The sequence below is a fragment of the Lolium perenne genome, chromosome 3 (assembly GCF_019359855.2).
Source record: "Lolium perenne isolate Kyuss_39 chromosome 3, Kyuss_2.0, whole genome shotgun sequence".
Lineage (NCBI taxonomy): Eukaryota > Viridiplantae > Streptophyta > Magnoliopsida > Poales > Poaceae > Lolium > Lolium perenne.
The window spans coordinates 188,069,470-188,092,136 of NC_067246.2; the positions used below are offsets into that span (position 1 = coordinate 188,069,470).

At 45.5% G+C, this 22,667-nt stretch overlaps 1 protein-coding gene across 2 annotated transcripts; it reads left to right on the forward strand.

The window, feature by feature from the left end:
• Nucleotides 1-311: 311 nt before the first annotated feature.
• On the forward strand, nt 312-6,656 carry LOC127342881 (amino-acid permease BAT1 homolog). Of its 2 annotated transcripts, none has more exons than XM_051368901.2 (8): nt 312-676; nt 1,331-1,591; nt 4,749-4,767; nt 4,842-5,061; nt 5,213-5,394; nt 5,480-5,769; nt 5,850-5,979; nt 6,094-6,656. In XM_051368901.2, exons 1-8 carry the CDS (start codon nt 546-548, stop codon nt 6,439-6,441), a joined length of 1,581 nt encoding a protein of 526 aa, XP_051224861.1. In that variant the 5' UTR covers nt 312-545; the 3' UTR covers nt 6,442-6,656. The 2 variants fall into 2 exon arrangements, with proteins under 2 accessions (XP_051224861.1, XP_051224862.1); XM_051368902.2 differs by lacking the exons at nt 312-676; nt 1,331-1,591 and adding exons at nt 3,305-3,539; nt 3,639-3,899.
• Nucleotides 6,657-22,667: the final 16,011 nt, after the last annotated feature.

The window sequence follows — 22,667 nt, forward strand, 5'->3', positions numbered from 1 at the left end:
ACCATAATAGTCCAACAAGAGAGAATAGAAATAAATGATTTCGGAATGCTTTAGAAATAATCAAATGGCGTTTAAAGATGGGAGCGAACCATACGGTTCACAATGGGTTGCGAACCTATTTCGGGCTTAATTGGTGGGGGCTTGATTGGTGGAATGGTGTATGTGAGTTGTATGAGAATTTGCTTGATCCGTCGCTTTATTTATAAAGCTAAACTAAGGGCTTTTTTTTTGTTTAAAAAGTACCACGTCTCGCTGCGTATTTTCGGAACGAACCCACACATCTGATGCGCCGATTTACCCAGACCCACCTTACTTTGGAGTTGACCGCCCACCGCTATTCTCAAGTAGGAGCTCTCGAGCCGACCACCATCCTCCCTCCCGGACGGGCTGGCCGTCATCCATTTGAGCTCGTGTCCTGAGTTCTCAGAATGACATCTTGATCTCGAGGTAGTAGTTAGCTACACACACGGGGCTTGGAGACACAGAAAAGATCTACTTCTCGGAGCCACTGCCAGTCGCCAGGTCGCGGAAGCGGAGGGGTGAGCATGGCAGGGCAGAGCAGCTACAGCCGGCTCGCCGGCGACGACGAGGCCGCCATGATCTCCGGCAGCGAGGACTACGACACCAAAAAGCTGCGTCTGCTTGGCTACAGGCCGCAGCTCAAGCGCAACCTCTCGTATGTACCCATTCGCCGCTGTCCATTCCCCACTGGTCGAGAAATCGATCTTTTCTTGTTCGCCCTGATTAGCTGTTGCGCAGATCGATCCTGCAGATCTTTTCTTGTTTACTACTCCGTAGTTTAATTCGGCCCAGTTCTGTTTGATGTGGATGCTGCTGCCTAGCTAGTTGCGTGTTTCGTTTAGTGAATCGGTTGCTTGCAGGCGCTGTGCACTTGCTTAGTCTAATGCAAGTAGTACGTGTTGAGCGATGCTACATACTTTTCGATATAAATGATTTGTATCGAAAAGATCTCTGCGGATTCTCATATGCAAAGCCCTGAAACTAAGCTGAATCGTATCTTTAACCCTGATTTTTTAGCATAATATCTGTAACCCTGTCTAACAAGTAACAAAGCAGTGTACCATTTCCACATGATTCGAATCGACCTGTTTGGACATGAAAGTCCCGGCCAGCAAAACCAGTTCGGCCTAAAGCAGCTCATATTTCGTATTTGTCTTTGTGATTTTCCACACAATCCATCTCTAAGGGCCCCACATGCTTCAATTTTGTTTTTTTGTGTTTTTTTTTTGCATACGCAATTTTTTTTATTTTTCTGGTGAATTTTGCGGCTTATTCTTTCTTTCGAGCTGACGCGGCTCGTGTCATGCAGGTTGTTGTCCAACTTCTCGGTGTCCTTCTCCATCGTGTCAGTCCTAACGGGCATCACGACATTGTATGGAACGGGCCTTGAATTTGGCGGGCCAGCAACCATGGTGTATGGCTGGCCTATTGCGGGCACCTTCACCGTCATCGTCGGCCTAGCCATGGCCGAGATATGCTCCGCCTACCCTACCTCTGGTGGCCTCTACTTCTGGAGCGCCAAGCTCTGCAGCGAGCGACGGGGTCCCTTCGCCTCCTGGCTGACTGGCTGGTTAGGATCACTGATTTCACTTGTTTCACTACTATCGTATTGCGTTTTTTTCTTTCTTGCCAACAAAATTAATCGGAAGACAACTATTGCATGGGTAGCTACCACCGTAAATAGCAAATCCGCGTTGATATTTGTTAGCGTTTAATGCTGTCATCATTGTATGTCATCATGAAACATACTTTCATGTTGTATGCACTCGGTATAGTAGATGTTAATGTTTCGTCTATATATACTTGATCAAATTCTACATAACTTGATTTTAAATAATGTAAAACAAAAATAAATGCAGACAGCAAGAGTATTTTCTAGAGGAGGCACAAAATACTACTCTGCAAAATAGCGTGTGGGTTTGAAGAAGCGTGCACTCACACACCAAAACGCAGGGAAGATTGTGTGCACATTGCGCAGCACTCTTGACTTGCAACTGGAAAGAGACGTCCAAAAATAGATATTATTTCTTTACATGAACTCGATCGACATGACCTGTAATCTTATTTCTTTACGAAGGCTACCTCAGATCTGGCAGCAAGAACTCGCCCATGCTTCACGTGCGCCTCCCACATGACAACCTGACCATATTTCACACATTTTTTTTGTTTGTGGAAACACACTTTCTTAATTGTACTAACTAGGCACGGTCTCAGTTCGAGGCGGAGCGAAGTTCTTGGCAAACATGGACCCAACCAGAGGAATCCCACACATATGATTCCCATTTTTTTGGGAACTAGTACAGATGGCCATGCGTTGCCACAGAAAAACAAGACATGAAGAGAGGTGATTTCACTTTGATAGTCGCCACAAGCACGATGATTTGTAGTTTCGACCTAACGTTATACACAGATAATTTTACCCTCCTCTTAACCCCTCTAAGCACAAATAGCATGTGTTTTTGTTGTGTCTCTTTACACCTCTATCTATTCTTTACTATACAATCTATCTATTTCCCACTATCTTAGCCATCTTTGCTTAAGACAATAGGTAATTGTAAATGCGTTGCAACATGGGTCATAAATACTCTAATGGTTCTACACCAATCATGTCAAACATGTAATCTTAGAATTCGTGTACACGACAAATGTATTTGTTAAGTTTTGAACACACGCGTAATATTGTGTGTAATTCAAGACCTAGTCACTAAACACAAACTTCAAAAAATGAAACAAGGTTTAGTATGCCCGTGCCTTGCGACAGCTTCGAATTGAACTAAACATCTTCGGTTTGAAGCATATTTGATCTCACCAAAATTTAAATGCACTTACATATTCTACTATATATAAAAAATTCTCACAGAAGTAAGAGAAAACCTCGCCACTTGCCTTACGATCCTTCTTTGCATCATTGGATATCTAAAGTATAAAGTGGTCATGCAAAAAAATAACATGAGAAAAGCACTAAATAAAATATATATTCCTAAATTGCCAAAACATAGCTCAATTAATTTTTTCTCGGAAAGCCGTCACGGAAGTTCTTGGCAAACATGGACCCAACCAGAGGAATCCCACACATATGATTCCCATTTTTTTGGGAAAGAATCCCCATTTCGGTAGATCCACAACGACGACCATCCGAGTTGGCAGATTCTGTGACACTCCAGGCAGAGTAACGAACCAACTCCCCACATCTGATGCGCCGATTTTTCAGGGGCCCACCGCACTTTCGAGTTGACCGCCCACACCGCGATCCTCTCCTCTACAAGTAGGAGCTCTCGAGCCGAGTACCATTCCTGTGTACTGGACACCACTGCCCTCCTCCCCTGTCCAGTCTCACCTCCTCACCCCCACAACGCAACGCCGGCACGGTCTCCTCCAGCTCACGGCGCCATGACCTTTAGCAAGTCTCCCGCGGGAAGCGGTGGCAGCGGCATCACGGCCGTCGACGTCGACGGCGACTCCGGCCAGGCCCGCCTCAACGAGCTCGGCTACAAGCAGGAGCTCAACCGCAACCTCTCGTACGTCACGCCGCTGTTCCTCTTTCCTTTTTTTCTTTTCTAGGTTTCGACGACGTCAACTGATGGTTCCTCGGTTGATCCGGCGCCGCGCGTGCGTAGACTGCTGTCCAACTTCGCCTTCTCCTTCACCATCATCTCCGTGCTGACGGGCGTCACCACGCTGTACAACACCGGCCTCAACTACGGCGGGCCGGTGACCATGACCTTCGGCTGGTTCGTCGCCGGCGCCTTCACCATGACCGTCGGACTCTCCATGGCCGAGATCTGCTCCTCCTTCCCCACCTCCGGAGGCCTCTACTACTGGAGCGCGCGCCTCTCCGGCAACCGATGGGCGCCCTTCGCTTCGTGGATCACCGGATGGTACGCGTACACCCAAATTCTTTCTACCAAGATTCATCTTCTTCAACGGCTTTGCGTTTTCTTCTCCGGTTGCGATCATGCCATGTGTGTGGGGGCTGGGGCTACCAGTTTTTCTGTTTCTTCCTTGAGTTGTTCGATGCCATGGATAACAGGACGGCGTTTAGCGAACCGCTTTCTCTTACTTTGTCTGCTGCTCTGGTGTGACATCAAAATGGTGCGTGCGAAATCTTGGCATCTTTTTCTCTCTTTCCCTTTTTTTCCCTCTTTCCCTTTTTTGTGGAAAGAAGAGTTTTGTTAGCTGAAGAACACCGTTATCGAGATCGAATCTTTGTGTTGTGTCATCCTAGAAAATAGAATATGTGCTGTACAATGCGTTTGTCCTTGGTTAACGACGTGGGCCTACTAATGCAGTAAGGAATCTTAATTTGTGTTTTGTTCGTGTGCTCCAGTCAGTATTCGCAAAAAAAATAAAGACAGTCAGCCTGCGTGCATTGACCATGTGCAGGTAAGGTAGCACTGTGTCACTATCTCGTGGCCGTGGGGCACCAAAATTCCTCATGCCAACTGCACATAAAATTAAAATATGATTTTGATTGGTATTGAAAATGCGCTATCTCAGTCAGCATGGCTCTTCTTGTTCAGACTTCAGACAAGGACCGCCCTCGCAATAGACACTCACCTCACCTGCACATGATACGCAAGGGCCATTTTTCGTAGATACGCTCTTTATTTCTCATGCTGAAACAAGTTCCCGTCATGACTCATGATCATGCATAGTACCACTCCTACTTGTCTCCCGTTTCAATATCTATCGGCCCTAATAATGCTGTTCGTCTATGGTTGATGCAGGTTTAACATCGTTGGACAGGTAAACCCACACCGCAATCTCTCTCTCAGAACCTTCAGTGCTTATTAGGTGCTGATTGAGCCTGTTCTTCGCAGTGGGCGGTGACAACCAGCGTGGATTACTCGCTGGCGCAGCTGATCCAAGTGATCATCCTTCTCAGCACCGGCGGCGCCAACGGCGGAGGGTACCTGGCGTCTAAGTACGTCGTCATCGCCTTCCACGCCGCCATCCTGCTCAGCCACGCCATCATCAACAGCCTCCCCATCTCCTGGCTCTCCTTCTTCGGCCAGTTCGCGGCTGCCTGGAACATGCTAGGTCACACATCTCTCTCTGGAGCGCGCGCCTAACCTACACGATTAATTCGAACAGATTCTCGTTGAAGCTACTCCGAGAATAGGAGCAAGAACCGTCCTCGCAGACTCATCCCATCCACTTTACTGATGAGGACGTTTGTGGTTCTCTGCAGGTGTCTTTGTCTTGATGATTGCTGTGCCGACTGTGGCTACCGAGAGGGCTAGCGCCAAGTTTGTCTTCACCCATTTCAACACTGACAACAGCGCCGGGATACACAGCAGCCTCTACATCTTTGTCCTGGGGCTCCTCATGAGCCAGTACACACTCACAGGATACGACGCATCAGCGCATATGGTAACGAAAAGGCACTTTCTTTCAAATCAAACAAATCTTAATGTGCAGCCAAATCTAACAGTTTCTTGGTTCTTTGTTCTTGCAGACCGAGGAGACGAAAAACGCAGACAGGAACGGCCCGATCGGGATCATCAGCGCGATCGGCATATCCATAGTGGTCGGCTGGGGATACATTCTCGGCATCACGTTTGCAGTCAAGGACATACCCTCCCTGCTGAGCCCCGACAATGACGCTGGAGGGTACGCGATCGCTCAGGTGTTCTACCAGGCTTTCAAGAGCCGGTACGGTAGCGGCGTGGGCGGGATCGTCTGCCTGGGCATTGTTGCCGTCGCCATATACTTCTGCGGCATGAGCTCCGTGACGAGCAACTCCAGGTGATCATCTTACCCAATAGAACGTAGTACTACGTTTTTGTTGTCTGCATCACTCAGTCGCTCGTTCTGATGGTTATTAGGATGGCGTACGCCTTCTCGAGAGACGGGGCGATGCCGCTGTCGTCCGTGTGGCACAAGGTCAACAAGCACGAGGTGCCGATCAACGCCGTCTGGCTATCGGCCTTCATCTCCCTCTGCATGGCCTTGCCGGTAATTAAACGATTGACTGGCACCAGATGACCACAACGTTCATTTCGCTGGAAACTAGAGCCTGCAGGCTTGCACACTCCAATCTAACCCTGCCCTGAAAACTGAAAACTGCAGTCGCTGGGCAGCCTGGTGGCGTTCCAGGCCATGGTGTCGATCGCGACCATCGGGCTCTACATCGCCTACGCGCTGCCCATCTTCTTCCGGGTGACTCTGGCGCGCAAGCACTTCGTGCCGGGGCCGTTCAACCTCGGACGGTATGGCGTCGTGGTGGGCTGGGTGGCCGTGCTCTGGGTGGCCACCATCACCGTGCTCTTCTCGCTGCCTGTCACGTACCCGGTGACCAAGGACACGCTCAACTACACGCCGGTCGCCGTTGGCGGGCTCTTCATCCTCGTCCTGTCGTCGTGGATCTTCAGTGCCAGGCACTGGTTCAAGGGACCCGTCACCAATTTGGGGGGCTAGTTCCCTTTCTTATCTGTGTGTGTGGAATTGTTGTGATGCATGTACCTGAGATTCTCGACAGAATACACTGCCTTCTAGAGGAGAAGAGAACACATGAATCGGAAGCAATGAGATGTTGTAATTCATTTTTTTCATCTAATTGTTGTAATTACCTTGACCAACACGAACGAGAAGGCAAGTTATTGACTAAATTATACAGCCTTTTAATCTGTAAATCGGATGCGGCCTACACCGAGAGATCATGGTGTCATTGGTTGACCATATGGAGTCGAGAGAGGCCTGTGGTGGCCAAAAGTGAGCCGATTGAATGCCTGACCGTCGACCATATTATGGCCCGCACGTCCCTTAAAATATCTCCCGTCCAGACTCGGCAGATGAATTGGCCATTTCCAGCGAGCCGCCTCACCGTGTGTAAAAGGGACAAGGCCGCATAATAGCAGTTGCAGATCTCAGAGAGCGCGCGAGCATGTGTTAAACTGCAAGCATGTGTCTGCCTATTTGCTTTAGATTGATTGTATGACCTATTCTCGTGCTTACCATAGTAGTTCCTATGTGCACCAACAACATGCTAAGAAAAATAAACAACAAGGTGACAACAAGATATAGAACGTCAAGCACGAATGCAATCACAGAGTAAAGTGCATAAATAAAGGAGCTCGGTTGAGAAGTCACCAAGGCACGCGGAGAGGACAATGTATCTTGAAGTTCACACTCTTGTGGGTGGTACTTCCCGTTGGAGCGGTGTCGAGGCACAAGGCACTCCAAATGCCACAATGACGCACCATATTCTCCTCTTGCCTTTCCACCAAAAGGGAAATCTTATATCCACTAAGGAGCCCTTCAGGGTGGTCACCGAACCCGTACAAGCTTGGGGCAAGCTCCACAATTTAATTGGAGGCTCCCAAGTACACTCCACGAAAGTCACAAGCTTGAGGAAAGCTTCACAACAATTGGAGGCTCTCAAGTAATCTACACCCAAGCCACAACGACACAAAAGTCCACACCGCCACAAAGGCCACCCTGCCACAAAGGCCAACAAGCCGTCTAGGGTTCCAAGAACCCAATAGGTACAAGCTCCAGGTATAAGCAACCAAGAGAATCACCCACAAAATCTCGCGAGACCGAATCCCCGTAGAGAACTCAAACCGATGCACCTAATGAAATGGCAAGAACATAAGTGCTGAAATCATTCACTCCCGAATTCCAACAAAGCTACAAAAGCTTATGGAGGAATAAGGGAGGAAAAACAAGGCAGAAAATCCACAAAAGACTTCAAGATCTAGATCTAGAGAGTTCCCCTCACTAAGAGAAGATCTTGATTGGTGGAGTAGTAGATCTAGATCTCCTCTCTCTTTTTCCTCAATAAGATTCAAGAATCATGGGATGAATCAAGAGATTGGGCAAGCTCTTCAAGGTAAACAATGGAGGAGAGAGAAATCAACACCTAGCCATGGGGAAGAAGGGGGCCTTTTATAGGTCCACATGAAATCCCCTTGTATAGACTTACCCCGGAGATTTCGGCCTGTTGGTCCCGAGATTCCGGCCTCACCCGGAGGTTCCGACCAAATATCCGGCTAGCTCCCGGCCTAGCACCAGTGTAGTGCGCAGCTAAGTCTAGTGGGATCAGGGTTGGAGATTCTGGACCACATGACCGGAGATTCCGGTCTGGGTCTGGAGATTTCGGCCAGGTTCTGGACTAGCACCAGAGCGATGCGCATGTCGATCATTTGCGAGGCTAAAAACCTCTAGGCCAGAGATTCTGCCTAGGGACCAGAGACTTCGGCCAAAGGGTGCAGAGATTCTGGTCTAGTAGAACGGAGAATTCGGTCTGTCCGGAGACTCCGTACAAATCTCTGGGCTGCCTCCAGCCTAGCATCTGAGCAGAGCACAACTGGGATCCAGCATCTATGGGAGTGCCAGGTCCGGATATTTCCTCCCTGGACAAGATACTACAGAAACAACACAAACCAGAAACACAATATGTAGAGTTTGGAAAATCCGATTGAGGTGAAACCAATTTTGTTGGAAAGGAAAACAAGAGACACCCCAAAAAACAGGTGGGGAGATTTTTTTATTTTGAGAGGCACAACCTCTCAACACGAAGAACCGAGAAAAATGCGAAACTCGGAAACACAACAAGTTTTTCATACGAGATCTGTATTCGATGAGCTAGATCTTGTCATGAGGATGAACATAAGCGCTAATACATCACACGGATATGAACCAAGAACAACTAAGAAATATGATGCAAAGCATGCAAGGTTAGAGCTCTCTCCTAACGATACAACCAAGTTACTAATTCGAGAGCCCTCTTGATACTACAACCAACTATCCTATAAAACAGCCTCCCAAGTACACCTACGGATCGGTAAGAAAGAAAGCTTATATGAAGAACAAACCTTGACCCTTGCGCATTCCTCTTGATCTATGTGATGAAGATCTTCTATGATTCAATATGGAACACTTTTGTTGATTGTACATGCTTGATGAAGTCTTGCGGACTGCTCCCTGATACGTCTCAAATGTATCTATAATTTTTTATGCTCCATGCTTGTTTTACACAAATTCATATGTGTTTTGTTTACACTTCATTGCACTTTTACATGATTTCCGACACTAACCTATTAACAAGATGCCACAGTACCAGTTCCCTGTTTTCTGTTGTTTTTGTATTTCAGAAAAATTGTACAAAAAATATTCTAAGAATTGGACGAAACAAAAGCCGAAGTCAATATTTTACCGAAACGAAGACGAAGTCCAGAGGGGGGACGAAGAGGCGCAGCAGGTCGGCTAGACCACCCCTAGGCGCGGCCTGGACCTGGCCCGTGCCTAGGGTAGGTCTAGGCCCACCAGGCGCCCAACCAACCTAATTCCTCCGCCTATTTATACATCTTCTCGAGAAAACCCTCGATACCCGAGCCTCCATCCACGAAAAGTTCCGTCGCGGCCGCCATCGCAGAACCCATCTCGGGGGTTCGGAAGCTCTTCCTGGCACCCTGTCGGAGGGGGAAATCATCGCCGGAGGCATCTACATCGCCATGTGAAAATGCATGGAGCCCCCATGTGTGGTTTTGATAATTAATGACAATCCCTATGGACTAATGTTTGCATTGAGTTATATTTGTAGGAGTTTTTCATAGGCAATGTGTAAGAACATGTCCATTACCCCATGTGTGGTTTTGGTAATTGATGACAATCCCTATGGACTAACGGTTGCATTAAGATTCAATCTTAGGTCAAGTCCATAGCTATGTGTTGGACTCAAGGTTGTAAGATGGAGAAGACGGAGTACAATGACGAAGACGGTGTCGAAGAGAGACGAAGACCATGTTGAAGATGAAGAGAGATGAAGACGGTGTAGAAGATGGATGAAGATGGTGGCGTGCGTACAAGATTGAAGAAGACGGTGGCGTGTATGTTGGAGGAAGACGGTGGCATGTACAATGATGAAGAGGGTGAAGACGGAGCTTACCGACTCGAGAGGAACGCGCAAGGATAAGGTTTGTGCTCGATAGGATAGTGGATCGCATCATCGGAGAGAGCTCAAACCTTGCATGCATTGCATCGTGTTTATTGGTTGTTCTTGGTTCTTATCCATTAGATGGGTTAGAGCTTGCGTTCATTCTCATGACAAGCTCTAGCTCATCGGAAACGGATTCCGGATGCATCGCATGTTGCACGCGCAAGGGTGATGATTTTCCCGATATACCATATTGAGAGGTTACACCTCTATGACCATGAGAAAATCATCATCCGCTCTTATCCATGATTTTATCATGTGAGAAGATAGCTCTTGTCGCCCTCTTTCCAACAAAATTGATTTCATGTCATTCCGAGTTTCCTAGCTGGAGTTATTGCGTTTTCCGTGTTGCAGAGAAAAAGAAAACGAAAATAATCTTTATTGGGCCGGGCGGTACTACCGTGGGCGGTACCGGCCAAAGTACCGCACGCGCGTTTTTGCTTACTGGATTTGAAGCGGTACCAGTCCGGTACCGGCCCGGTAGTACCGTAACCCAATTACGGTACCGGGCTGGTACCGGGCCCGTTACTACCGGCCCGGTAGTACCGTAACCCAATTACGGTACCGGGCTGGTACCGGGCCCGTTACTACCGGCCCATTTTATTTTTTCGTTTTCCCTTTTTCTTCCCAGCTTCCTCCTCCACCCGCTTTGGGCCGCAGCCTGCACGGTCCACCCCTCACGATCGCTGGGCCTCCGCCCTTCCCGCACCCAGGCCGCGTTGCTGCCTCGCCCACCCGCGCCTCGCTCGCCCACGATGCTCCCGCGCGGGAGACGCGGACGTTGACTCCGCTCCGCTGGCCCCACCTGCCGCCGTGCTGCTGCTGCATGCGCTGCAGCCTGGCCCTACCCTGCTGTCTCCTCTGCTCCATTTCCTCACACGCACGTGCTGCCTTCTCTCTCTCAGTTTCGATCTGTTCTTCAGCCCAAGCGGTAGTACCGCTCCGCAGAGCGGTACTACCAGTTTTGGCCCGATTCTCAGATCTGCTTTTTGGGGGAAAAACGGTAGTACCGCTTTGCACAGCGGTAGTACCGCTTGGAGCGAATCTGACCGTTTTTTCAGCCCCCAACAGCTATATTTTGGAGCCCCTATTTATACCCCTCTTCCACCTCCGGCCCAACCAACCCTTCCCCTCCATTCTCTCTCCTCCATTGTTGACCTTGGGTTCCTTCTTCCTCCTCTTGATCCCCCACTATTTGTTGCATATTTTTGGGGGAAAGGAGAGAGGAGATCTAGATCTAGTGCTTCACCAATTGAATCCCTCTCCAAGTGAGGGGATCTTTGCTAGATCTAGATCTTGGAGTTTCTTGGTGTTTCTCCACTCTTTGTTCTTCCTCCCTTATTCCCCCAATAGCTTCTTCTAGCTTTGTTGGAATTTGGGAGAGAAGAACTTGGGCATCCTAGTGATGTTCTTAGCCATTGCATTAGGTGCATCGGTTTGAGTTCTCTCCGGGGTTTCGATCTCGTAGAGTGTGTGTTCATCCTTAGTGGTATTCTTGCCTTAGTGGCCATCTTGCCTTAGTGGCCGCATTGCCTTAGTGGTCGTGTTTCCTTTGGTGGAGTGTGTTAGCCTCTTGTGGCGCATCGCATCCTTGGTGGAGTTGGTTTCCTTGGTGGAGTGTGTTAGCCTCTTGTGGCGCATTAGCATCTTGGTGGCTTGGTGGTGTGTTATAGCCTCTTGTGGCCATGTACTTGAGAGCCTCCGTGTTGTGGAGTTGCCTCAAGCCGATACTTGGCGTTTGCCCAAGCGTGTAAGGGTTCGGTGACCACCCCAAGGGTCCTTTAGTGGAACAAGGCCTTTCCTTTGGTGGAAAGGCTCGAGGAGAATACGGTGGCCCTAGTGGCTCATTGGAGTGCCACGTGCCTCCACACCGCTCCAGACGGAGACGTAGCACCTTAGTGTGTGAACTTCGGGATACATTGTCGTCTCCTCGTGCACCGGTTACTTCTCAACCCGAGCTCCTTAACCTATGCGCTTTACCTTGTTATATCTATCTTGCTTGATGTGCTTTACCTAGCTTGTTATCACAATGTGCTCATCATGCTAGCATAGGTTGTTGGTGCTCTTAGGCAAACCCCTAGTTGATAGGCCTTGAGCTAAACTAGTAAACACATGTGTAGTTTTATTCCGCCTAGTTTAGCTCTCAAGTAGAAGTTTTTATACACCGCCTATTCACCCCCCCTCTAGGCGACGTCCTAGAACATTCAATTGGTATCAGAGCTAGGGCTCTCTTATCTTGTTGGGCTTCACCGCCTAGAGAGTATGACGTCGACTAGAGGATTAGTGCACATTTCCACCTTTACATTTGATGGCACTAATTATGATGCTTGGAAATTCTACATGCTTGATTATTTTAGGGGCATGCACCCACATGTGGAGCGGATTCTTGATATGGTTTTTTCTCCTCCTAAGGATCCACAAAATCCAACTTTTGAAGAGAAGAAAAACTCTTATCTAGATGCTCAAGCTACTAAAGTGCTTTGTCATGTTGTGAGTCATGTAGTGATTTCCTCCATCGCGCCTTTCCGGAGTGCTCATGAGTTTTGGACAAAGCTTCGAGATACATATGGTGAATCCAAGACCATTGAGGATGATCACACTGCTTCCACTTCACCAATGTGTGGTAACACACAAGGTAATGGTATGGTGAGTGGTGATGAACATTGCATTGTTGATGGTGAGCTTTCTCTTGATGATTCTTCATCCCTATCCCATTGCAATGTCTCATCTTTGGACTTTAACACTTATAGCAATATAAATGCTTTACATGCTAGTGTTGATAGTCCTTGCATATCTTCATTCCATGATGATATGCTTCTCTTGTCTTGTTGCCATAATGAAGATACTTTGCTTTCCTTTAGTATTTGTGTGACTAACAATGTAGAGGAAACCGAAGATACTATGGGCCAAGACAAGATCTTGGATGGAGCTTCAAGTAGTTCATCTTCTTCGTCATCGCACGGTCCCTACACTTGCCTTATGGCTAAGGCTTCTAAGGTATCTCCTTCCTTGGAACCCTATCGATCTAATGATGATGAGGATGATGATATGAAGGACTTAATGTTGCTTCTTTAAACAAGTTGGGAGAGTCGGTTTTTCATGCTCTTCATAAGAAGAAATTTGCTTGCTCTAACTTCATGAAAATGTTCGATTTTGCCATTGAGAGCACAAAATGTATTGAGAAAATGGAAGAGCATGAGCGCGAGTATGCAAACGAGATTGCAACTCTTAGTGAAGCTCTTAAAGAACAACAAACCACCAATGAAACTCTTGAGGAGAACTTTGCTCTAAAGATACTTATGGTAAAGGAATCTCGTGATAGAGCTTTAGAGGTGGCACATAATTTTCAAATTAAAAATGTTGAGCTAGTAAGTGCTAATGATAAACTCCTTGAGGATTTTGAGCTTCTCAAAAGTAGCTCTAGGGCTATTGAGAGTGAGCTCATCAAACTCACCGAGTCACATGAGAAATTTAAGGCTCTCAACCTAATAGAGCTTGCTAAGTTGCCTTCTCCTTGTGCTATGATTGATAATTCTTTTGCTACTAACTCTACCTCTTGTGAAGCCTCCATCTTGAAGGAGAATGTTGAGCTAAGGGCTCAACTTGCTTTGCTAACAAGCAATTATGAGAAATTGGAAGAAAATTATGGAAAGCTTTCTAGCTCCCATGATGATCTTCTAGTCTCTCATGATTTTCTAAAGTTAGCCCATGAGGCTATCGTGTCAAAGGTAAAATCTTGTGAGCCTCATGTGAGTACTAGCACTACCTCTCAAAATGCTATTTTGCCATGTGCTAGTGCTTTTAGTTCACCCACTCATGCTATTGACTTATCTTGTGGTGAACTACCTTCTATGCTTTTTTCTACAATTCCATGTGCTAGTGCTAGTAATTCACCCACCCATGCTATTGCTATATCTTGTGGTGAATTACATACCTTGCCTTGTTTCTCTAACAGTAAAGCTTCCACTTCCTCTAGTACTTGTGTTGTTACTAACCATGTAGGGGAAATCGAAGAGCTCGAGGCCCAAGTCACTTCTTTGAAGAAGGATTTGGTAAAGGGTCGTGAAGGGAAGCAATTCCCCAATGACAAGAGTGGACTTGGATTCAACTCCAACAACAAGAACAAGTCCACCTCGCACAAGCGGAAGAAGGGCCAAGGGCATGTGAAGGACCCCGCCAAGATTGTGTGCTTCAAGTGCAAGATTGAAGGGCATCATGTTAGATTGTGCCCCTTGAAGAAGAAGCCAATTGGCGTGAAGAAACAAGGGAAGCGGCCTCAAGATGGAGCTCATGGTCTACCTCAAGGCCAAGCTCAAGGTCTACCTCAACTTGAAGAAGGGCCGCTACCCAAGAAGGATCAAGCCAAGGCTCCCGTTGTGGAGAAATCAAGTGAGAAGAAGGGGAAGAGAAGAAGATGCTACATATGCCGTGAGAAGGGCCACATCTTCTCCTTTTTCACTAGTGGTAACTCATCCAACCCTATCTTGATCCATGGTGCTTATTCTCTACATAAGGATAAGGTTGGCGAGGTGTTTGCCAAATATGTTGGCACTCAAAGTGGTTTCGTAAAAAGAACCATTTGGGTTGCCAAGCCTATTGTGACTAACTTCTTAGGACCCAACTTGGTTGGGGACCAACGAGCCAAAATTTGATCAATAGGTACATGTGGAGGGCATGGAGGCTTGACTAGTTCATGAAGACTTAGGGGATCTTCATCATTCTTACTTCCTCAAGTCAAGTTGTATTCCTTTCATCCTTTACCCATGCACCTCCTTGAGGTAACGAGTCCTCAACTCCTTTACATTGAAAGTTACTCGCTCCCCTTTTACATTTGTTGATTTTGTACCTTGCATGTGATTGTGTATGTTGTGCTTCCTACTTGCTTATATTTCCTCTTATATATGTTGGGTGGCACATCATGTACAATTGTTCTTTGTTGAGCCTATTGCATCTTGTTCATATCTTAGTTGTTGGCTCGTGTGAGAAATTAATGGACTATCCCACTATGGGGAGTGATATGCTTTATGCATTTCACAATCCTAAAATGTGCGACATGATGAATTAAAATTCTATAGTGTCCATTAATTATCTCACTTGGTTCTTATTTTCCTCTCGCACGAAAAATGTCTTTATCACATTATGGGGGAGTATTGTGCCTTGTGCATTTTACAAGCCTAGAAAATGTGAACATTTGAGGTTGTGTCACATAGAGTTGATATTATAGATTATCTAGTTCCTATGTGACATGTGTGCTCAAATAAATCCCACTTTACCATATGCTTTCTTAAGTTGTAAAGATGATCTTGGACATACTCACAAACTACCATATGGATATTTCCTATACACCTCTTGTCCATGGACGATTGGTAATAAATTGTGTGGTATTGTTCCGGATCATCCTCACCTTGGCACATGTGCTCAATTGCTCATTTCTTGCCAAGAATTTGTCCTTGTGGGTTAGACTCCCATTTGTATTCCTTGCTTTTTTTGGATCTCCTTATTTCACTTGAACCTTGTTAGTGTTTTGATAAACATGGTTGAGCAATAATCCCGCATTTGTGCATTTTGTATTCAAATGCAAAATTCTAAATAGTGCACTAATCTTGGGGGAGCTCTCCTATGTTTGCTAGAACACTTCCTTGTTTCAAGAATTTGACCTTGGAAGACAAACATTTTCTTTTCGGTACTTTTGTGCCATCATGAAAAGCGTTGAGGGTTTGGTTTATTTGGAACCTTGCTTTCTTTGGGAGTTGGTTATCTCATTACTTTTTATTTGGGTTAGATTCTTAAAATGAGATAAGTCCTTGAGCATTTATATCTTGTATATCATCTTGCTCATTGTGTTTTAGTTCATTTGTTGAACTTGTTTGACTCTCTCAAAGCATCTCAACTATCTCCTTCTCTTGGCGATTCTCGTGATGTCTTTGAGGTGTTTTTGGTTGAAGTTGTTCAATGTACAATGAGATGAATATGAGCCATTGGCCGTGCTATAAATCAAATGTCTCATTCGTATATCGTGTTACTTCACCTTGGATATCTTGCTCTTCTTCTCTTGTACCTATCTTATGTGTGCATGTTTCTTTGTGGATAAATATCTTCGTGATGTTGCCTACTTTGAGAAACTTATACATGAGAGATGGTAAATATCTTTTGATATCCATCTTTGTTAGAGTCCATTCCTTTACTCTTGTTCATCTCTTTGGTGGATCCACAAAGAATTTTATGAGTGCTCATTTTATCCTATTTGCATCTTCACGCACTCATACTTGTTTTTGACACAAGCTTCGTTTTTTACTTGCCTCTTATTAAGCTTGTGTTTTGTTTTGGGTCTTTGGATTGCTTGCTTCATTTGTCGAAGCTTCTCACCTTCATATCCTCTTGCAATCTTTGATCCTCAATATAGTTTGATTTCCTCCGAATATTCGTCATTGAATATGTACATTTGATTTCACTCACAATTATGAGAAATGCACAGCTTATGGGGGAACGCTCACTATATTGGCCTTCCAAACCATTCGTCCATTTTGGAAATCGATGCCAATGGGGGAGAAGTTTGGAGGGTTTAAGGGAATTTCTTTTGTTGGTTCTTAAGCATTTGCCTTTCATGCCTTGCATTTGTTGCTTTGCATGGTTGAAGATTTAGAGGATACTCCGCTAGGCTTTAATTGACGGTATATGCAATGAAATTCAAGTTCATTCACACATGCATATATTATGGGGGAGTTTGTTCTAAATCTTCAACTTGGGTTGTTCGCTAAATTCCATATCTAAACCCTCTCAAAGAGATTGTCATCAATTACCAAAATGGGGGAGATTGTAAGAACATGTCCATTACCCCATGTGTGATTTTGGTAATTGATGACAATCCCTATAGACTAACGGTTGCATTGAGAATCAATCTTAGGTCAAGTCCATAGCTATGTGTTGGACTCAAGGTTGTAAGATGGAGAAGACGGAGTACAATGACGAAGACGGTGTCGAAGAGAGACGAAGACCGTGTTGAAGATGAAGAGAGATGAAGACGACGTAGAAGATGGATGAAGACGGTGGCGTGCGTACAAGATCGAAGAAGACGGTGGCGTGTATGTTGGAGGAAGACGGTGGCATGTACAATGATGAAGAGGGTGAAGACGGAGCTTGCCGACTCGAGAGGAACGCGCAAGGATAAGGTTTGTGCTCGATAGGATAGTGGATCGCATCATCGGAGAGAGCTCAAACCTTGCATGCATTGCATCGTGTTTATTGGTTGTTCTTGGTTCTTATCCATTAGATGGGTTAGAGCTTGCGTTCATTCTCATGACAAGCTCTAGCTCATCGGAAACGGATTCCGGATGCATCGCATGTTGCACGCGCAAGGGTGATGATTTTCCCGATATACCATATTGAGAGGTTACACCTCTATGACCATGAGAAAATCATCATCCGCTCTTTTACATGATTTTATCATGTGAGAAGATAGCTCTTGTTGCCCTCTTTCCAACAAAATTGATTTCATGTCATTCCGAGTTTCCTAGCTGGAGTTATTGCGTTTTCCGTGTTGCAGAGAAAAAGAAAACGAAAATCATCTTTATTGGGCCGGGCGGTACCACCTGCCGCCATGCTGCTGCTGCATGCGCTGCAGCCTGGCCCTACCTTGCTGTCTGCTCTACTCCATTTCCTCACACGCACGCGCTGCCTTCTCTCTCTCAGTTTTGATCTATTTTTCAGCCCAAGCGGTAGTACCGCTCCGCAGAGCGGTACTACCGGTTTTGGCCCGATTCTCAGATCTGCTTTTTGGGGGAAAAACGGTAGTACCGCTTTGCACAGCGGTAGTACCGCTTGGGGCGAATCTGACCGTTTTTCTAGCCCCCAACAGCTATATTTTGGAGCCCCTATTTATACCCCTCTTCCACCTCCGGCCCAACCAACCCTTCCCCTCCATTCTCTCTCCTCCATTGTTGACCTTGGGTTCCTTCTTCCTCCTCTTGATCCCCCAACTATTTGTTGCATATTTTTGGGGGAAAGGAGAGAGGAGATCTAGATCTAGTGCTTCATCAATTGAATCCCTCTCCAAGTGAGGGGATCTTGCTGGATCAAGATCTTGGAGTTTCTTGGTGTTTCTCCACTCTTTGTTCTTCCTCCCTTATTCCCCAATAGCTTCTTCTAGCTTTGTTGGAATTTGGGAGAGAAGAACTTGGGCATCCTAGTGATGTTCTTAGCCATAGCATTAGGTGCATCGGTTTGAGTTCTCTCCGGGGTTTCGATCTCGTAGAGTGTGTGTTCATCCTTAGTGGTATTCTTGCCTTAGTGGCCATCTTGCCTTAGTGGCCATCTTGCCTTAGTGGCCGCATTGCCTTAGTGGTCGTGTTTCCTTTGGTGGAGTGTGTTAGCCTCTTGTGGCGCATCGCATCCTTGGTGAAGTTGGTTTCCTTGGTGGAGTGTGTTAGCCTCTTGTGGCGCATTAGCATCTTGGTGGCTTGGTGGTGTGTTATAGCCTCTTGTGGCCGTGTACTTGAGAGCCTCCGTGTTGTGGAGTTGCCTCAAGCCGATACTTGGCGTTTGCCCAAGCGTGTAAGGGTTCGGTGACCACCCCAAGGGTCCTTTAGTGGAACAAGGACTTTCCTTTGGTGGAAAGGCTCGAGGAGAATACGGTGGCCCTAGTGGCTCATTGGAGTGCCACGTGCCTCCACACCGCTCCAGACGGAGACGTAGCACCTTAGTGTGTGAACTTCGGGATACATCGTCGTCTCCTCGTGCACCGGTTACTTCTCAACCCGAGCTCCTTAACCTATGCGCTTTACCTTGTTATATCTATCTTGCTTGATGTGCTTTACCTAGCTTGGTATCACATTGTGCTCATCATGCTATCATAGGTTGTTGGTGCTCTTAGGCAAACCCCTAGTTGATAGGCCTTGAGCTAAACTAGTAAACACATGTGTAGTTTTATTCCGCCTAGTTTAGCTCTCAAGTAGAAGTTTTTATACACCGCCTATTCACCCCCCCCCCCCCCCTCTAGGAGACGTCCTAGAACATTCACAATGCTTGAACCATATGTTGGCTTCAAGGTTGCAATAAGAATAAATTGATGAAGAATATCAAGTGTCAAGTATGTATTGAAGATGAAGATGAAGATGAAGTGAGCCCTCAAAGTTAACTTCAAGACATCAACATGATGAAGAATGAAGAAATGAAGTGCAAGTTCAAGATGAGCCATCTCGAAGAGATCCTTTGCTTGAATATTGCCATCCATATGGTGATCATGGATATGAGAATATGCGCCGAAGAAGAAGCTCTCCCATGATGGGTTATGGGGGAGAAATCCTCAAGACTTCGTCAAACAAGCACAATCAAGAAAGGCGTTCCATCTTGTTGCGGTCAAGACCATCATCATTGAGCTCAAGTGGAATGCGCAAGTTTAAGGTTTGCTCTTGATAGGGTTTCTTTCTCTCCGGTCTCATGGTGTAGTTGGAGACCGGTTTATAGTTTAGTTGGCGTACTATCAAGAGGGCTCTCGAGTGAGTAAGTCGATCGTATCTTCGGAGAGCTCAAACCTTGGCATCCTTGCATCATCTTTCTTGGTTGTTATTCGGACCTTATCCATATGGTGTTTTAGAGCTTATGTGTATTCTCATGACAAGCTCCAGTTCATCGAAAATGGATTTCGACTATATCACTTGTTGTGTTTTCGAGTTTGGTGATTTTCTCGGTTTCTCTATTGAGGTGTTGCACCTCTAAAATACATAGAAACATCTAACCCAGTTGCTCTAAAGTTTTCTCTCTTTGAGGGGTAGATCTTGTCATCCTCTTTACAACAAAATTGGTTTCACCTAAATTCGAGTTTCCTAACTCAAGTTGTTGCATTTTCCATATTGGAGGTTTTACCGGTTTGTCTTTTATAGATAGGTAAAACCTTTATTCATTTTATTCTATCCTCCTTTGATGGACTATGATGTTTCTATGAATATTGTTGTATAGCTCTTCGTTGTGATTTGAATGAGCCCAAGATCATCGAAATCGGAGTTCGGATGCAAAAGTTCTTAAGGTTTTTGTATCGGGTGTTTGGGTAAAAACAGGGGGGCGGAACTGCCGCCGGGAGCACCCCGGCACTGGCGGTGGCACCAGGCCGGCACTGCCGGCCTGTCGCGATTTTGATCCCAACGGGCAAAAATCTGAGACCCCTTTTTAAGGCTTCTTCTTCCTCGTCTCTCTCAAGCCTCTCTCTCCACCAATGTTTTTCATATTTGAGATTGATATCTTTTTCCCCTTCCAATGATTCTTGCATCTATTTGAGAGAAATATTGAGGAGATCTAGATCCACACTTTGACCAAACCAAATCATCTCTTTGTGAGTGAATCTTCGGGATCTAGATCTTGGGGAACTTTGTGTTCTTATTTTATTATTCCTCTCTTATTCCCCCAATAGCTTTAGTAGCTTTGTTGGAATTTGAGAGTGAAGGATTTGGGCATCTTTGTGGTGTTCTAGCTATTGCATTTGGTGCATTGGTTTGACTTCTCCGCGGTGATACATGGAGGTGAAAGTTCGTGAGATATTCACTTCGGTAGCTTGTTCCCGGAGCTTGTTCCTCTTGGGTCTTTGGACCCTAGACGACTTAGTGGTCTTTATGGTGTTCTTGGGGACTCCAATTAAGTTGTGGAGATTCTTCAAGGGGAAGGCCTTTGTGGTGATTTATTTGGAGCCTCCAATTAAATTGTGGAGATAGCCCCAAGATTTGTGCGGGTTCGGTAACCACCCTAAGGTTCCATAGTGGATTGAGGACACCCCTTTTGGTGGGAATTCTCGAGGAGAATACGGTGGCCCTCGTGCGTTTGGGGTGACTTGTCCTCCACACCGCTCCAACGGAGAGTAGCACTCCCAAGAGTGTGAACTTTGGGATAGATCGTTGTCTCCGCATCACTTCGGTTAATCCTATACCCGAGCTCTTTAGTTATGCACTTTACTTTGTGATAGCCTTCGTGCTTGAAGTTATATATCTCACTATCACATAGTTGCTTGAATTGCTTAGCATAAGTCGTTGGTGCACATAGGTGAAACCTAGTTATATAGGTTTTGTGCTTGACAAATTAAACGCTAGTTTTATTCTGCATTTGTTATGCCATATTCGTAAAAGTTTTAAACCGCCTATTCACTCTCCTCTAGGCGGCATATTTGTCCTTTCAACTGGTATCAGAGTCCGGTCTCTCACTATAGGCTTTATCGCCTTGAGAGTAAGGATGTCGGCTAGAGATTTAGTGCATGATCACACTTTTATAGTCGATGGCACAAATTATGATGTTTGGAAAATTTGCATGCTTAGTCATTTTTGGACCATTGACCCTCATATGGAGCGAATTGTAGATATAGGTTTTTCTCCTCCGATGGATTCCTAAAATCTATCTTTAGAGGATGAGAAAAAATTATATCTCAATGCTCAAGCTTCTAATGTGCTTGTTCATGCTTTGAGCAATGTAGATAGTCTTGCAATCTTGCCTTTCCGGAGCGCTCATGATTTATGGACAAAGCTTCAAGAAAAATATGATGTGTCCAACATTATTGAGGATGATTGTATTCCCTCCACTTCCGGCTGTGATGTACTTTCATCCACTTCACCATTGTGTTGCAAGACACAAGGAAATGCCAAGGTGAGTGGTGATGACCATTGCAATATTGATGGTGAGCCCATTCTTGATGATCCTCCATTTCTATCTTATTGCAATGCTTCATCTTTGGATTTTAACACATCTTGCACTATAAATGATTTACATACTTGTGTTGATAGTCCTTGCATATCATGTGTTAATTGCTTATCCACATTCCATGGTGATATGCTTTCTATTTCTTGATGCCATGATATAAATACTTCTATTTCCTCTAGATGTTGTGTGTCTAACAATGTAGAGGAAACCGAAGAATCCGTTGACAATGACAAGATCTTGAATGGAGCTTCAAGTATCTCTTATTCTCCATCATCTCAAGTTTCTCATATATGCCTTATGGCTAAGGCTTCTACGGTATCTCATACCTCGGAACCTAATATTTCTCATCATGATGAAGATGAAGTACAAGAAGAAGAACAGGAATTGATTGCCTCTTTACATGACAAGGGTGAGGTTGTTCATCGTGCTCTTCGCAAAAATAAAATTTCTTGCTCTAAATTTGTTGAAATCTTAGTTTTTGCTATTGAGAGCCAAAAACTTATTGAGATGCATGAGAACACCATATTAAAAATGGGTGCTCTTGAACGCGAGTATTCCGATGAAATAGGTTCTCTAAAGGATGAACTTAAAGAAGAACAAACCACCAAATAATATCTTGAGGAGACCTTTTCCCTAGAATTGTCTAGAATAAAGGAAAACCATGATAGAGATCTTGAAGTGGCAAATTATCTAAAGAAAAAAATGATAAGCTTGTTGATACGTCTCCAACGTATCCATAATTTCTTATGTTCCATGCTACTTTTATGATGATACTCACATGTTTTATACATACTTTATGTCATATTTATGCATTTTCCGGCACTAACCTATTAACGAGATGCCGAAGAGCCAGTTGTTGTTTTCTGCTGTTTTTGGTTTTAGAAATCCTAGTAAGGAAATATTCTCGGAATTGGACGAAATCAACGCCCAGGATCTTATTTTTCCACGAAGCTTCCAGAAGTCCGGAGAGGAAACGAAGTGGGGCGACGAGGCGCCCACACAACAGGGCGGCGCGGCCCAGGTGCTGGCCGCG